Here is a 16528-nt window from a genome sequence, read left to right as displayed (position 1 = left end):
TTTTTTCTGACAATGGTGACTAATTCCAAAGGTCCAACCAGCTTTCTCATAATGGTGACTGCAGGGTCAATTACCATTTGGGGGCAGATTAGAATCTGATCTGAAGCTGAAAAATTCCACCCCCTTGGTGCTAATCCCTCCAACTTTCCAATCCTAAATAGGACAAGCTTCAGAAAAGGGCCTTTCTCATTTTACAGTCTACCTGAATATTATCTGTAATGATTCTGCTTTATCAAAAAATTAATTAAACTTCTGCTTAATGGTCTAAACACAAGAGTCAGAGGAAGGAAGGAGTTCTGGCCTGCGGCCAGTGCTCCATCTGAGGCTCCTGGAGTTAATAATTTCCACGGTGTTTCAAGCACATGAAACAACCAAGGCCAGCTTTTCACTACGAGTATGACTGATTCTGACAAAACCTATAAAAACAAGGCCTACTCTGGGGTAGTTTGTTTTACAGACAATTAAATTTTAATACATGAAACCAATAGTTAAGAAACTGACATTTCTTCTATTCTCTGATATTAGTCTGAACACTTATTAATAAGTGCCAAAGTTAATGAAAATGAATTGTTGATAGCACTGCTGAGATTGTCTGTGGCTGTTAGGTGATTTTAGGTGGGGTGGGGTGGAGATGGAGAGGAGGAGTTTCCTAAGGCAGGGGTCCCCAACCTTGGGGCCACAGATCTGTTAGGAACTGGGCCACACAATAAGAGGTGATAAGCGGCTCAGTAAGCCAAGTTTCATCTCTATTTACAGCTGTTCCCCATTGCTTGCATTACTGCCTGAGCTCTACCTCCTGTCAGATCAGCAGCAGCGTAATAAATGTAATGTATTTAAATCATTCCAAAACCATCTCTGCCCCCTCACTTCCATCTGGGGAAAAACTGTCTTCCTCAAAACTGGTCCCTGTTGCCAAAAAGGTTTGGGACCACTGTCCTAAGGCATTTCTAGATAAGATGATGACCTGGGGCAAACCACTGCCCTTTCTCACACTTGGACATTTCTAACTGGTATGTTACTTACTTGCTTGATCAGTCTTTTTTCAGAAAGAAATATATGAGATTTTTTTGCTGCATGAAATGAATCAACTTTTCGTAATTTCAGTTGACAAGTGGCACCCCACAGGCTGAATCTGGGCACAGAAGTAATTTATTAGGCCCTACAGTATTTATTTTTTTAAAAATCTGAATTTAGTTGCCAATGTTAAAAACTCAGACTTCACATGAAAATGCACATAGTCAGGTACCCTCAGAAACTGGACAATCCAGCAAATTTGGGCTCACGTTTCTGTATGGCAGTCACAGGAGGGCAGAGCGGTGACAGCACATTAAGAATGGGCACCGCTCGGCCTGCTTCTCACCTGGCCCCTGTTCCCACAAGAGCCAGACTCTGCACCTCCTGTGACTGCCTAATAGCCAGCCTGCAAGTTAACTCCCTGATGAGAAATATTGCCAACAGTAAGGTAAGTATTTGTTAGAGAGGAGGAGGAAGAAATGCAAGCAAAATATCATTTTATAAAGAAAAAATAAATCCCATCCTAGTCTCTTGTATGAAATTCCTGAAGTCTCAGAACAGAAAACACCATATTTCCATGTTGTTTTCTCCCCCAAAAATACTCCTTTCATTAAGTCATCTACAGACTTTACCACATACAACAATTCTATCTGTAGCTTGACAACATGATCTGTTTTGAAAAGCTGATCAGCAACGGGCCTAGAATCCAGTGGAAAACAGAATTAACCAACACATTAGCTTGGAGCTACTACCCCACACCATTCCAGCCCAAATCAACACTTACTAAAGCATATAGCGTCTCTGAATCTTTGATTTCTTCTTTTCCTAAAGGGTCATGTGGACAATAGGGATACTTTGTCAAAAAAAAAAAAAAATGTGGGGAGGGAGGGGTAAATGAAGAAAACACAGTGTCTACATTGATGCAGGTCTGTATTTCACTTTAAGTTGTAGGCTGAACCACACAGAGTTTGAGGCTTCCATGTAACTTGATGTTTTCCAATAAAGAAATGCCACTCTTGATCATGAGAACCATAGCTCCCCTTCACCTACCACCTTCTAAACATGTTTACAAAGCTTTAAAAAGAAGATAAGACTTGCTCCTAACTCAATCCGTCATTTATATCCCTGAAAACAAATTTAGGTTGGAGAAGGCAATGGCACTCCACTCCAGTACTCTTGCCTGGAGAATCCCGTGGATGGAGGAACCTGGTGGGCTGCAGTCCATGGGGTCGCTAAGAGTCGGACACGACTGAGCGACTTCACTTTCACTTTTTACTTTCATGCATTGGAGAAGGAAATGGCAAACCACTCCAGTGTTCTTGCCTGGAGAATCCCAGGGACGAGGGAGCCTGGTGGGCTGCGGTCTATGGGGTCGCACAGAGTTGGACACGACTGAAGCGACTTAGCAGCAGCAGCAGCAGAATTCAGGACCAAAGCAGATTTGAGAACAAATCTTAAAATTCCTCTATGCTTCAAAGGAGCAAAAAACTGAACTAGAAACATAGACCCAATATATGAACTCCTGAGGAAAAAAAACAAAAACAACAACAAAAACAGAATTTTTAATACTGGTATTGACACGTCAGCCAAGCAGTCTGCTCTGTAACGATGAATATTTCTTAGAAGCAGAGATAGCTTGTAAGTGATTAGTAAACAGAAATTGGAAGATGGTAGACTATAAAAGTCATGTTGGGGTGTGTGTTATTTGAAATGTGTTTTGAAACAATTGGGGTAAACTTTCTTGCAATTTAATAGAAAACTAAAGCAGCATGTGAAGATCTCAAACAAAAAATAATTTTTTAATCCAACGGAAGCATAAAAAGTGATTTATTTAGTGGCTTCAAAATTGCTAAAATTTGCCCTATGTTAATTAAACTCTGAAAATCTGAGAGTTCAAATGAAGATACTACAAAAATACTGCTTCCCACACTCCCACCAATCTTAAAGAGACTGATGCAGAAGTCTAAACCACAATCAGATCTTTACTTCTGACCTAAGTGGTCTGTTAAAGAGCAAATGCCAGACGTCCCCCGTCGTCCAGTGGTTGAGAGTCCACCTGCCAATGCTGGAGTCCATATGCCCAGGGGCAGCTGAGCCAGTTCACCACAACTGCTGAGTCCATGAGCCGCAACTGCTGGATGGGCAGTAGAGCCTGTGCTCTAGCAACCAGAGAAGCCCCTGCGATGAGAAGCCCCGCCCACCACAACAAAGAGCAGGCTCCACTCACCGCAGCTAGAGAAAAACCAAGTATAGCAATGAAGACCCAGTGCAGTAAAAAATAAAAATAAATGATAATAATTTTTTAAAGTAAATGTGGTTTAAAATTTACATCTTGGAGAAGAAAGATGGAGGAACCCCATGGCTTAAGGCAGCAAACGACTGACGGGTTGTGATGCTGCCTACAAATGTGAGTGCAAGTTTAACTGATAGTTACAGGATAGTTACTATTTCTGTTAGTGCTCTGGTTACAAGGTTCCTTAAGATTAGAGTCGTCTGCCCCACCTTTATTTTTCCCTTTCACTCCCTATTTTTCAAATGTGATTTTGCAGAAGGTGAGGCATTTCAGGAACGCATATATGGAATTAAAGCTGCAGTTATTATACTACAATCTTGGTCTGTTCATAAATCAACATGCAATTTTATAAAGCATAGTGGCCATGGCTGTCTGTAGTCTGGTGCACTCTGTAGCTGGTAACTTGGAGTCAGTGAGTGAAAGTCAGAATGTGGGAGTGGATAGCCTGTCCCTTCTCAAGGGGACCTTCCAGACCCAGGAATCAAACTGGGGTCTTCTGCATTGCAGGTGGATTCTTTACCAACTGAGCTATCAGGGAAGCCCTAGTAACTTGGAAGTGTGGTTCTTAAATGAAGGATTTGTTAGGATTTTGTTTTAATGCTTTTTAACATTCTGCTACTGCTAAAAATGCAATTCTAAAGACTAAGCCAAAACACACCTCAAAATATTTATGCCATATAACATTAATTACCAAGAGAAGAATCTAAAATATACACACTAAAAGTACAACCATGTGAAAAATCCAAGCAGGTGGGAGGTAATAAGTAAAAACAAAAACTGTGCTTGACTAGTGGTGACTTCAAGAATAAAATACCTTATTTCCTCTATTAGCTTTTTTAATGAAGCAAATGCTTTTTGTTTGTTTTGCCTGAATTAATCATCACTTGATGAAAGTCTGTAAAGAAACATTTTATATCCACAAAGCGACAGATTAACAAATGTGGACAAACATCCCAGCAACATGACTATTTTTCAAGATAAACGTTTTAACATTAAGAGGCTAGGCACAGAAGTTGGAGTCAAGAGTTGGCTGAACCCTTCAGAATGTTATTTGACTTAGTTTTTCAATAACCAACCTCAAGATGAGCCTTTCCTTTCAAACGATAGACTAGAAATGAATTTGAGGTCTTCAAAGAATGGGGCATCAGGCTGGGATCCTGATGACAGAGATCTCTGGTTGGAAGCCATCACTGTGAAACATGGTGCTTTCCCTGCCTGTGAAGCACCTGTCAGTTTTTACAGGATGGAATCACTGTACTTTGGAGTCAAAGTCACTTGACTTTGTCTCAACCACTGAGGATGAAGAAGCAAGGGCATAATGAGGTTCCTGGCAGAATGCAGCCTTGTGTTTTGGAATAAACACTCCCACAAATTATTCCCATATCAAAGTTACCAAGCAGCTAATCGATGTGAAAGTTTTCTAGCAAACAAAACACATGTATATCTAGAAAACTTTTTACATAAAAAACATGTACATCTCACATAGCACAGTCATTTTTTAAAAAGAAGACATTAATAGAGTGAAATAGAAAAAGAACCAATGAGAGGGAAGGCTGATTTAGCAAGATACCAGTTTATTCGACATAGTGCATGATCCAAAGCATGGGATACTCCACAGACAACAGGATTTCCTACTTCCCTATTACAAAATACTGGATACCTTGAATATAGTTGATTCAAGGCTCCTGCTCCTTTTCTCCTACATCTAGAATTAAACAAGTTTCTCTGTGTGGCACACAGTTCACATTCACCGAAGGCTTTGGGGAGAGGGGGAAAATAGGGCTTACAGCTGCCCCCCAAACCAAAGGCACTTAATGTTAAAAGATAAAGCACAGTAGAGTCACCCCACAGACATTCTTGTGTGTTCCGATGGCTGAACTTGAGTGTGCCATCGCTGGCCCAAGTGGGATTCGTCATAACAATGTAAAGACACTGATTTCCTTGAAAAAGCAAAGTGCAGTATGAATATAAAGACTCATCCCCACCACCCCACCCCATTCTTTTCTGAAAATAATACATAAGAGAACAACTATTTTACATGATTAGTATCACCCAAGGTTCACACATGGGGAAAATATAGCTAAAAAATCATCTGTCATAAATTCTCACTATGAAATCACAATAGAATCTGATATATCCAGAGGATCTGCTAGTCGACAGTGAGCCTCAGACATCACGCTGTGCATCCCCTCACTGGACAGATGAACTCACTGAGACCCAGGAAGGTCAAGAGTGGGACCCTGGGGTCTATCCAAATGGGCAGACCCTAGGTAGAACACAGGCCTCCTGAAGCCTAGCTCAGGATGCCCACCACCTCCTTCCTCTTTAAAACACTCTCAAAAGTAAAACATGAAACACATCACACAATAAAGCGCACATGCTGATGCAGCTCAGCGATTTGGTCTTGCCATATGGTTCCTTTGGCCACTGGGCAGGTATGTAACCCACCTTGGGGTGGGAATTCTTCACAGCAGGTTGTTCAGCCTTCTGAGGGAAGCCGCGTGCAGAGTAGACACGACTTCTCGGGTTCGGGAAGGCTCTTTTTGGCTCTTAGCCTGTGGTGGGCAGGTGGTCAGCTGCACAACGGAATCCCAGATTCGAAGCAGAGCTGTCGGGTGTGTTCTGGCTTCGAGCAGCACAGCGATACCTGTAGCAATAGGACTTTGCAGACAGAACCAGACAGGTGAGTGCTCTTGGACTCTCGATTGAGGGCTCTCAACTGTCAGATTCATGTGGTAACCAAGTACCAGCTATGGAGAGTTATGCCAACTTGTAAACAGTGCCTCCCCTATAGGCACCCACCCCATGCACATGGAATATTAGGTTTCAAAAAAGGTACCACATTTAGAGCTCACCAATGTCCTTTACATTATAAACTTGACACAAATATAATACAAAGATGTTGCTGTCAACATTACTTAGAATAGTCAAAAACCATGAAACAAGTACTGGTTACTTAAGTTGTGGCACATCCAGAAGTTGGACTAGTAAGTAGCCACTCAAAGGCATGTTTGCATGGAACACTTAATGACACAGGAACGTCTCAGGATACAATGTTACATGAAAAAGTTAGGATACGAAACCTTATATGTAGTGTGATCTCAATCTAGATCATCATGTATGCCAAAGAAAAACAGACTGAAAGATTCAAAATGCACCAGAATCTGAATGGTGTCTGTGTGAGTCACTCAGTCGTGTCTGACTCTGTGAGACTCTGTGGACCGTAGCCTGCCAGGCTTCTCTGTCCATGGGATTCTCAAGGCAAGAATACTGGAGTGGGTTATCATTTCCTTCTTCAGGGGTTCTTCTCAACCCAGGAATTGAACCTGGGTCTCCTGCCTTGCAGGCAGGTTCTTTACTGACTGAGCAATGAGGGAAGCCCTCAGGCAGTGGAGTTTTAAATTTCTGATAATAAGTATTACTTTTATAATTTGAAAAGTTATCTTTACATTTAGAATAATATTTGCCATGAAACCAAGTAATAAAGCTAAATGGCAATTGAGACAATATTAAGAACAACATTAAGATACTACTTAATATACAGCAAGTTGGCAAAAATTAAATTGCAAACCCAGGCCAATCAAGAGTAGGAAACACTGTGAAAAACACTTTTTTCTTAATACATTGCTTTTGGTGTTTAAATCACAATAACTCATAAAGCTATATATTTTTGTGTGGGGGATTTGTTTTGTATTGTTTTATAAGCGCAGACTATGATATATATATATATATATATATATATATATATATATACACACACACACACACACACACACACAAACACATTCAGACATCAAGTTCTCCAAGCACAGTTCAAGGTACCTTCATCACATATCTTTAATTCACATTTGATTATAATAGCACAGAGGAACTAAATGAGTTACCCTAGATGACACATTTGTTCAAAGAAGTAGAATTCAAACCCAGATCTAACTGTGGTGTACTTGCTTCCCTAGCAAGATGGAAATGTATCACATCTCATGCTTCTTTCCCACCCCTGATAAATTCTCCTGCATGTGCACACATACTCACAAATAAGAAAGCCTAACATATTCCTGGCCACCTATTAGATATTCAGTGAATAACCACAAGATGAGTTGATTTAAACACTTCAAAAGCTTCCATCTTCCAAAAATAACCATGCAAGGAACTCTTAGGTCCGAAGATTATGCTTTAATCCAAAATAACAGAGAATGAAAATAAACTAGGTACCCAATGTTTGAAAAGCATCAACTCTGAGCGAACCCTGTGAAATTAAAGTCCCTGCTGCTGGTTAAAGAAACTGAGCAAAGAATCATTTAGTGTATACTCTGGAACTCATGAAGGAGAGAGAATTTGTGGAGGGGAAAATAGGTCAGCATGACAGAAGTGGTTCCCCCTCCTTAATTCTTATTATTCTCATTTCTCTCACAAAAGTTGAATGTTTCTAATCTTCATAAAAATTATCTCTAAAAGCTGACAAAGAAATTGGAGCACTTCTCTGGAGCACTTCTACCATAGAAAGAAAGAAAAAAAAAAAGACATGCTTTTCTTTTATAGATAGTGAAACAATAGCAACCAATTTTCTCATTTTCCCCACCACCAGCGAGGAATATAACACTATTATCAATATTCAGGCAGGCAGAAGGACAATGAATAAAAAGTATGCTTGAAATAATGAAAAAATTGATGGCATCTGTTACGACCTGTGACTGAGATGCAATGGAGGCTCCAAATTGACTAGAGGTGACCATGCAGGAAGACACAGCAGAAGCTCTGGTATATGCAGGGCTTACTCTTTGGGCTGCTGTGAAGTAAAAGCTTTGGGATTTCTAGAATCAAGATCCTATGGATAATGCAGGGCCCCATGCTACCACTGTCTGTGGTGGATTCCATACTGAAGCAAGAATGCAGTTCAGGGGGAGGCAGTCATGTTCCAAAACTGTACCACACATGACAAAAAAAAACCAGTCAAATGTCTCCTGAGCCTTCAGCACACACTGTCTGGCTGGAGCTCACAAGCTTGTTGAGGAAACAATGATTACACATCAAAAAGACAAAACAGGCTGGGGTTAAAAGAATCTGGGGCTATTACTAACTCAGGGGAAAAAATGGTCGCTTGTGGATGTCTATGTTTTTAGGAATGATTTTTGGAAGGCAGAACTCGGTCAGAGTGGGACTTATCTGAGGTCTTCTGACCTGGGCTTCCCAAGTGGCTCAGTGATAAAGGACCTGTCTGCCAATGCAGGAGAGGCAGGTTCGATCCCTGAGTCAGGAAGATCCCTTGGAGAAGGAAATGGCAATTCACTCCAGTATTCTTGCCTTATAAATCCCATGGACAGAGGAGCCTGGCAGGCTATAGTCCATGGGTTGCAAAAGAGTTGGACACGACTTAGTGACTAAATAATAACAACTTCTGACTTGAGGATATAGAAGAATACCTGGAGAACTCATTTAAATATCTGTTTCCAGGTCACAAACACAGAGATTCCAATTCAGTAAGACTGGTCTGGGGTCCAGGAATCTGCATTTCTAACCAGCCTGTAGGTGCTGTTCATTCTATCAGCCCATGAGCTACAGATTAAGTAGCACTGATTTATAGGACTTAGAAAGGAGGAAAGAAGGTATGTTAAGTGGAGAAAACAATGATGTCAGAGGCATGAAAATGGAAAAACTCAGGTAAGTGAAGAGAACAGCAAAGCCATAGGCTGATGGCATCAGAGCACAGTTTATTTATTCATTAAATATTTGACACTTTACCACATGCTAGATGCTATTATAGGCAAGAGGGATACAATGCAAAACAAGACAGTTCAGTTCAGTTCAGTCGCTCAGTTGTGTCTGACTCTTTAAAACCTCATGGACTACAGGACGCCAGGCTTCCCTGTTCATTGCCAACTCCTGGAGTTTACTTAAACTCATGTCTATCAAGTTGGTGATGCCATACAACCATCTCATCCCCTGTTGTCCCCTTCCCCTCCTGCCTTCAATCTTTCCCAGCATCAGGGTCTTTTCAAATGAGTTAGCTCTTTGCATGAGGTGGCCAAAGTATTGGAGTTTCAACTTCAGCATCAGTCCTTCCAATGAACACCCAGGACTGATCTCCTTTAGGATGGACTGGTTGGATCTCCTTGCAGTCCAAGGGACTCTCAAGAGTTTTCTCCAACACCACAGTTCAAAAGCATCAATTCTTCGGTACTCACTCTAGTCCAACTCTCACATCTGTACATGACTACTGGAAAAACCATAGCCTTGACTAGACAGACATTTGTAGGCAAAGTAATGTCTCTGCTTTTTAATATGCTGTCTAGGTTGGTCAAAACTTTCCTTCCAAGGAGTAAGCGTATTTTAATCTCATGGCTGCAGTCACCATCTGCGGTAATTTTGGAGCCCCCAAAAAAGTTTGCCACTGTTTCCCCATCTATCTGCCATGAAGTGATGGGACCAGATTCCACAATCTTAGTTTTCTGAATGTTGAGGTTAGGCCAACTTTTTCACTTTCCTCTTTCACTTTCATCAAGAGGCTCTTTAGTTCTTCTTCACTTTCTGCCATAAGGATGGTATCATCTGCATATCTGAGGTTATTGATATTTCTCCCAGCAATCTTGATTACAGCTTGTGCTTCATCCAGCCCAGCGTTTCTCACAATGTACTCTGCATATATGTTAGATAAGCACAGTGACAATAAACAGCCTTGAAGTATCCCTTTTCCTATTTGGAACCAGTCTGTTGTTCCATGTCCAGTTCTAACTGTTGCTTCCTGACCTGCATACTGGTTTCTCAAGAGGCAGGTCAGGTGGTCTGGTATTCCCATCTCTCTTAGAATTTTCCACAGTTGATTGTGATCCACATAGTCAAAGGCTTTGGCATAGTCAATAAAGCAGAAATAGATGTTTTCTGGAACTCTCCTGCTTTTTTGATGATCCAGCAGATGTTGGCAATTTGATCTCTGGTTCCTCTGCTTTTTCTAAATCCAGCTTGGACATATGGAAGTTCACGGTTCATGTACTGTTCAAGCCTGGCTTGGAGAATTTTGAGCATTACTTTACTAGCATGGGAGATGAGTGCAATTGTGTGGTAGTTTGAGCATTCTTTGGCACTGCCTTTCTTAGGGACTGGAATGAAAACTGACCTTTTCTAGTCCTGTGGCCATGCTGAGTTTTCCAGATTTGCTGGCATATTGAGGGCAACACTTTCACAGCATCATCTTTTAGGATCTGAAATAGCTCAACTGGAATTCCATCACCTCCACTTTGTTCATAGTGATGCTTCCTAAGGCCTACTTGACTTCACATTCCAGGATGTCTGGCTCTAGGTGAATGATCATACCATTGTGGTTATCTGGGTCATGAAGATCTTTTTTGTATAGTTCTTCTGTGTATTCTTGCCACCTCTTCTTAATATCTTCTGCTTCTGTTAGGTCCCTACCATTTCTGTCCTTTATTGAGCCCATCTCTGCATGAAATGTTCCCCTAGTATCTCTACTTTTCTTGAAGAGATCTGTAGTCTTTCCCGTTCTATTGTTTTCCTCTATTTCTTTGCACTGATCACTGAGGAAGGCTTTCTTCTCTCTCCTTGCTATTCTTTGGAATTCGGCATTCAGATGCTTATATCTTTCCTTTTCTCCTTTGCTTTGGCTTCTCTTCTTTTCACAGCTATTTGTAAGGCCTCTTCAGACAACCATTTTGCTTTTTTGCATTTCTTTTTCTTGGGGATGGTCTTGCTCCCTGTCTCCTGTACAATGTCATGAATCTCTGTCCATTGTTCTTCAGGCACCCTGTCTATCAGATCTAGTCCCTTGAATCTATTTCTCACTTCCACTGTATAATTGTTAGGGATATGATTTAGGTCATACCTGAATTGTCTAGTGGTTTTCCCTACTTTCTTCAATTTAATTCTGAATTTGGCAATAAGGAGTTCATGATCTGAGCCACGAAGTCTCAGCCAAGTCAGCTGCCGGTCTTCTTTTTGCTGACTGTAGAGAGCTTCTCCATCTTTGGCTGCAAAGAATATAATCAATTTGATTTTGGTATTGATCATCTGGTGATGTCCATGTGTTGAGTCTTCTCTTGTGTTGTTGGAAGAGGGTGTTTGCTATGACCAGTGCATTCTCTTGGCAGAACTCTGTTAGCCTTTGCCCTGCTTCATTCTGTACTCCAAGGCCAAATTTGCCTGTTACTCCAGGTAGGTCTTCCGACTTTTGCATTCCAGTCCCTATAATGAAAAGGACATCTTCGGCTTCTTCAGCATTACTGGTCGGGGCACTGACTTGGATTATCATTAATACTGAATGGTTGTCCTTTTAAACGAACAGAGATCATTCTGTCGTTTTTGAGACTCCATCCAAGTATTGCATTTCAGACTCTCTTGTTTACTATGAGGGCTATACCATTTCTTCTAAGGTATTCTTGCCCACAGTAGTAGATATAATGGTCATCTGAGTTAAATTCACCCATTCCAGTCCATTTTAGTTTGCTGATTCCTAAAATGTTGACGTTCACTCTTGCCATCTCCTGTTTGATCATTTCCAATTTGCCTTGATTCATGGACCTAGCATTCCAGGTTCCTATGCAATATTGCTCTTCATAGCATCAGACCTTGCTTCCATCACGAGTCACATCCACAACTGGGTGTTGTTTTTGCTTTGGCTCCATCCCTTCATTCTTTCTGGAGTTATTTCTTCATTCATCTCCAGTAGCATATTGGGCACCTCCTGACCTGGGGAGTTTATCTTTCTGTGTCCTATCTTTTTGCCTTTTCATACTGTTCATGGGGTTCTCAAGGCAGGAATACTGAAGTGGTTTGCCATTTCCTTCTACAGTAGACCACATTTTGTCAGCACTCTCCATCATGACCCATCCATCTTGGGTGGCCCTACACGGCATGGCCCATAGTTTCACTGAGTTAGACAAGGCTGTGGTCCATGTGATTAGATTGGTTAGTTTTCTGTAACTGTGGTTTTCAGTCTGTCTGCCCTCTGATGGAGAAGGATAGAGGCTTATTATGGAAACTTCCTGATGGGATAGACTGACTGAGGGGGATACTGGGTCTTGTTCTGATGGGCGGGGCCATGTTCAGTAAATCTTTAATCCAATTTTCTGTTGATAATGTACCTGTTATCATGAAGCTGACTTATATTCAGTTCAGTTCAGTTCAGTCGCTCAGTCGTGTCCGACTCTTTGTGACCCCATGAATCGCAGCACACTAGGCCTCCCTGTCCATCACCAACTCCCAGAGTTCACTCAGACTCACGTCCATCGAGTCAGGGATGCCATCCAGCCATCTCATCCTCTGTCGTCCCCTTCTCCTCCTGCCCCCAATTCCTCCCAGCATCAGAGTCTTTTCCAATGAGTCAACTCTTCGCATGAGGTGGCCAAAGTACTGGAGTTTCAGCGTTAGCATCATTCCTTCCAAAGAAATCCCAGGGCTGATCTCCTTCAGAATGGACTGGTTGGATCTCCTTGCAGTCCAAGGGACTCTCAAGAGTCTTCTCCAACACCACAGTTCAAAAGCATCAATTCTTTGGCACTCAGCCTTCTTCACAGTCCAACTCTCACATCCATACACGACCACAGGAAAAACCATAGCCTTAAGTAGACGGATCTTTGTTGGCAAAGTAATGTCTCTGCTTTTGAATATGCTGTCTAGGTTGGTCATAACTTTCCTTCCAAGGAGTAAGCGTCTTTTAATTTCATGGTTGCAGTCACCATCTGCAGTGATTTTGGAGTCCAAAAAAATAAAGTCTGACACTGTTTCCCCATCTATTTCCCATGAAGTGATGGGACCGGATGCCATGATCTTCGTTTTCTGAATGTTGAGCTTTAAGCCAACTTTTTTACTCTCCACTTTCACTTATATTCAACAGAGAGTAAATAGTCAGACAATAAATAAATCGATAAATTCAAGAGTGTTTCTGGCCGCGGTCAGCTTGGAAGAAAGTTAAATAGGGAGAGAGGACTAGGCATGATTGGGTGCTACTTAGATAAGGTGGCCTGAGAAGGTCCCTCTGAGGAGGCACGATGGGAGCTGAGCCGCCTAGAGATTTACAGAATGAGAATGCCAACGACTGGTACAGAGAGGAAAAATGATAAAAAGCAGGAAGCATGGGTGGATAAATAGGATGGAGTTACTTTAAAGGCAGTCTTCTAACCAGAAAGAGGTTGGGCTTGACACAGATGAGAACTGTGACATTTTGCTGATTTACCCGCTCAAAAAGGCAAAATTCAAGACTCATTAGCTATTTAACCTTAGGCAAAGCTTTTCTAAATCTTCTCCATTGATAAAATGGGTCTGCTGCTGCTGCTGCTGCAAGTCGCTTCAGTCGTGTCCCACTCTGTGCGACCCCACAGACAGAAGCCCACCAGGCACCCCCGTCCCTGGGATTCTCCAGGCAAGAACACTGGAGTGGGTTGCCATTTCCTCTCCAATGCATGAAAGGGAAAAGTGAAAGTGAAGTCGCTCAGTCGTGCCCGACTCTTAGTGACCCCATGGACTGCAGCCTACCAGGCTCCTCTGTCCATGGGATTTTCTAGGCAAGAGTACTGGAGTGGGTTGCCATTGCCTTCTCCAAAATGGGTCTACTAATGGGATAATGTCAAAACGCTTCATCTTATCTTTACATGAAAAAGTTAAGTGGTAGACCTGGAGATTATTTTAACTGTTACTTTATAATGAACCCAATGCTGTTAATTAAAGGAACTCACTTTGCCTGTCTTATCTGACTTCTTTGGGTTAACCCACTTCCTAACTAAAACAAAAGCGTTCATTAGCTTTCCTGTAGGCCTTAGATATCTTATGTTGTAAAGATGATAATTCTCTTGCCAGCATCTGCATTTGCTGGGCTTCCCTGGTAGCTCAAATGGTAAAGAATCTGCCTGCAACGCAAGAGACTCGGATTCAACTCCTGGGTCGGGAAGACCCCCTGGAGAAGGGAATGGAAACGCACTCCAGTATTCTTGCTTGGAAAATTCCATGAACAGAGGAACTGGTGGGCCACAGTCCATGGGGTCACAAGGAGTCGGACTAAGCGACTTCTACTTTACTTTTTGGGCTCCTCCAGTGACTCAGCAGTAAAGAAGCCGCCTGCAATGCAGGAGGCACAGGAGACATGGGTTAAATCCCTGGGTTGGGAAGATGCCCTGGAGAAGGGCATGGCAATCCACACCAGTATTCTTGCTTGGAGAATCCCTTGGACCAAGGAACCTGGTGGGCTACAATCCATAGGGTTCCAAAGAATTGGACATGACTGCAGCATGTAGCATGCATGCATTTGCCTCATAAATAGGAAAATCATTTGCTATATAAATGGGAAAGGTGAGGCACTATCTCTGGTGACAAGCATTAGGGTTAGGGTTAGGGTTAGGTCTTTGTTGAATGGCACAGTTCTATATGTAACTTATCTCTCAGATTATATGACAAATTATTTTAAAATTAGGTGTTCATATGCCACAAAATACAGGCTGTAGCAACTGTAACAAAGTGTACCTGCCTGGAACACTGTGGTCAGAAAAGACACTTATGATGTATAAGAGATTTTGCTTATAGCCATACTTGAAGACCCTGGTACATACAGCATAATTCCATTTGGGGAAGAAAAATTAGAACTGCATCAAAAAGTTGAGTAGAATACTATCAATATATTCTTTAGAAAGCAAGGTAAATTATTTTTTCATTTTTATGTTTATTATTTATTTTCCAATTTTTATGGAAAGAAAACGTTTTGCTTACATAACAACAAAAGCTTAAAATAAGTGATAAAAAGAGCTACTCTTTCACTGGATCACAGCAATACCTAAACTCTTCCATTTACCTAAATGATAACGAACTAAACCCTAAAAAGCAAGTCTCACTACAAGTTACTGTTGAAAAGGTCAGGACGATCACATGAGACAACAGTCAATTCACATTATCATTGCATTTTAAATGTACTTATTCACTCAGCAAACACTTATTAATATAAGTACTTCATTTTAAATTCCAATAATGGACAACTAATGAAATACATAATTAAAGAGGAAAATGGCCTGATTTCATATGTCCTCATTGCTCTTTCTTTTTTTCCAACTCTACTTTTAGCACCAAAAATGGTTATTAATGATGTTAGGACTGTGAGTGGCTAAAATATAGGTCATTTTATTAATTAAGAACAGAGGTAGTGGTGAGGACCTGTTTTAGCCCCATTTCATCAAAATAGCTAATTACTGTGTGGAATTGATCTGGATAGCTGCACTCAGCACATGAGCCTGGATTCAAGAACAATCCATTTAAGATAATGGCTTAATAGCCTTGGGGCACTGGAGTCAAGTGGGATGGCAATATGGCTTTCATAAGAGGAAGAGGTTTAGGTATAAAGAATAGTTTTGAGGTATCTGTAGCTCATTAGGAACAAAATGATTATAGAAAAATGACACAGTAGAACCCAGGTCTCTCAATTTCCCATCCACTGCCCTTGTCAATATACTTGATCAACTCCTTTTGCTAGTAATCTTGGTGTAAAATGGTGGGGTTGTGGGGGCAGCAAGTAAGAATTTCCTCAATGTTGTGGGTTGGGCTAAAGATGTCACGGGAATCTAACAACTTCAAAAACAACTAATATTTCTTGAGTACTTACTATGTGAACTGTTCTAAAATCTTCACATGTATTAAGTGACTTAATCCTTCTAATAACCCTGCTGCTGCTGCTGCTGCTAAGGCGCTTCAGTCGTGTCCAACTCTGTGCGATTCCATAGATGGAAGCCAACCAGGCTCCCCCATCCCTGGGATTCTCCAGGCAAGAGTACTGGAGTGGGCTGCCATTTCCTTCTCCAATGCATGAAAGTGAAAAGTGAAAGTGAAGTCGCTCAGCTGTGTCTGACTCTTAGCGACCCCATGGACTGCAGCCTACCAGGCTCTGCCACCCACGGGATTTTCCAGGCAAGAGTACTGGAGTGGGTTGCCATTGCCTTCTCCCTAATAACCCTGAGGTAGGTATTATTATACATGCATCATATATACAAGGAAAAAAATGAGGCACAAGTATGGCAATGGTGTTCCTAAGATCACATGGCTTATAATCATGAATCTAGGATTATAGCTTTTTCAATCCCATTCTAGAATCTGTGCTCTTAACACCATGTTGACTCACAGTTGTTCTTTCTGAGCTCTCTTATCCTTACTGAAGCCATACTTTGGATGGACTCTCAAAAAATCAGAAATAATCATCAGTGACTTACTTTAGTCATGCAGACTGCCCCTGATAATGAT

The 16528-nt window shown here is 41.5% G+C and overlaps 1 protein-coding gene across 2 annotated transcripts in view; it reads right to left on the bottom strand.

Annotated features, from left to right (window-relative positions):
• Positions 1-4871: 4871 nt before the first annotated feature.
• SUMF1 (sulfatase modifying factor 1) overlaps positions 4872-16528 on the bottom strand; it is a 93906-nt gene continuing 82249 nt past the window's right edge. For both annotated transcript variants that reach the window (XM_061396364.1, XM_061396363.1), the window contains one exon: positions 4872-5968. In XM_061396364.1, coding sequence (XP_061252348.1) covers positions 5858-5968 — 111 coding nt within the window. In that variant the 3' untranslated portion in view covers positions 4872-5857. The remainder of the gene's footprint in view (positions 5969-16528) is intronic.

This window comes from Bos javanicus, chromosome 22 (genome assembly GCF_032452875.1).
Source record: "Bos javanicus breed banteng chromosome 22, ARS-OSU_banteng_1.0, whole genome shotgun sequence".
Lineage (NCBI taxonomy): Eukaryota > Metazoa > Chordata > Mammalia > Artiodactyla > Bovidae > Bos > Bos javanicus.
The sequence above is the reverse complement of the archived record's forward strand: the minus strand, read 5'-3'. Positions and strand labels throughout refer to the sequence as shown.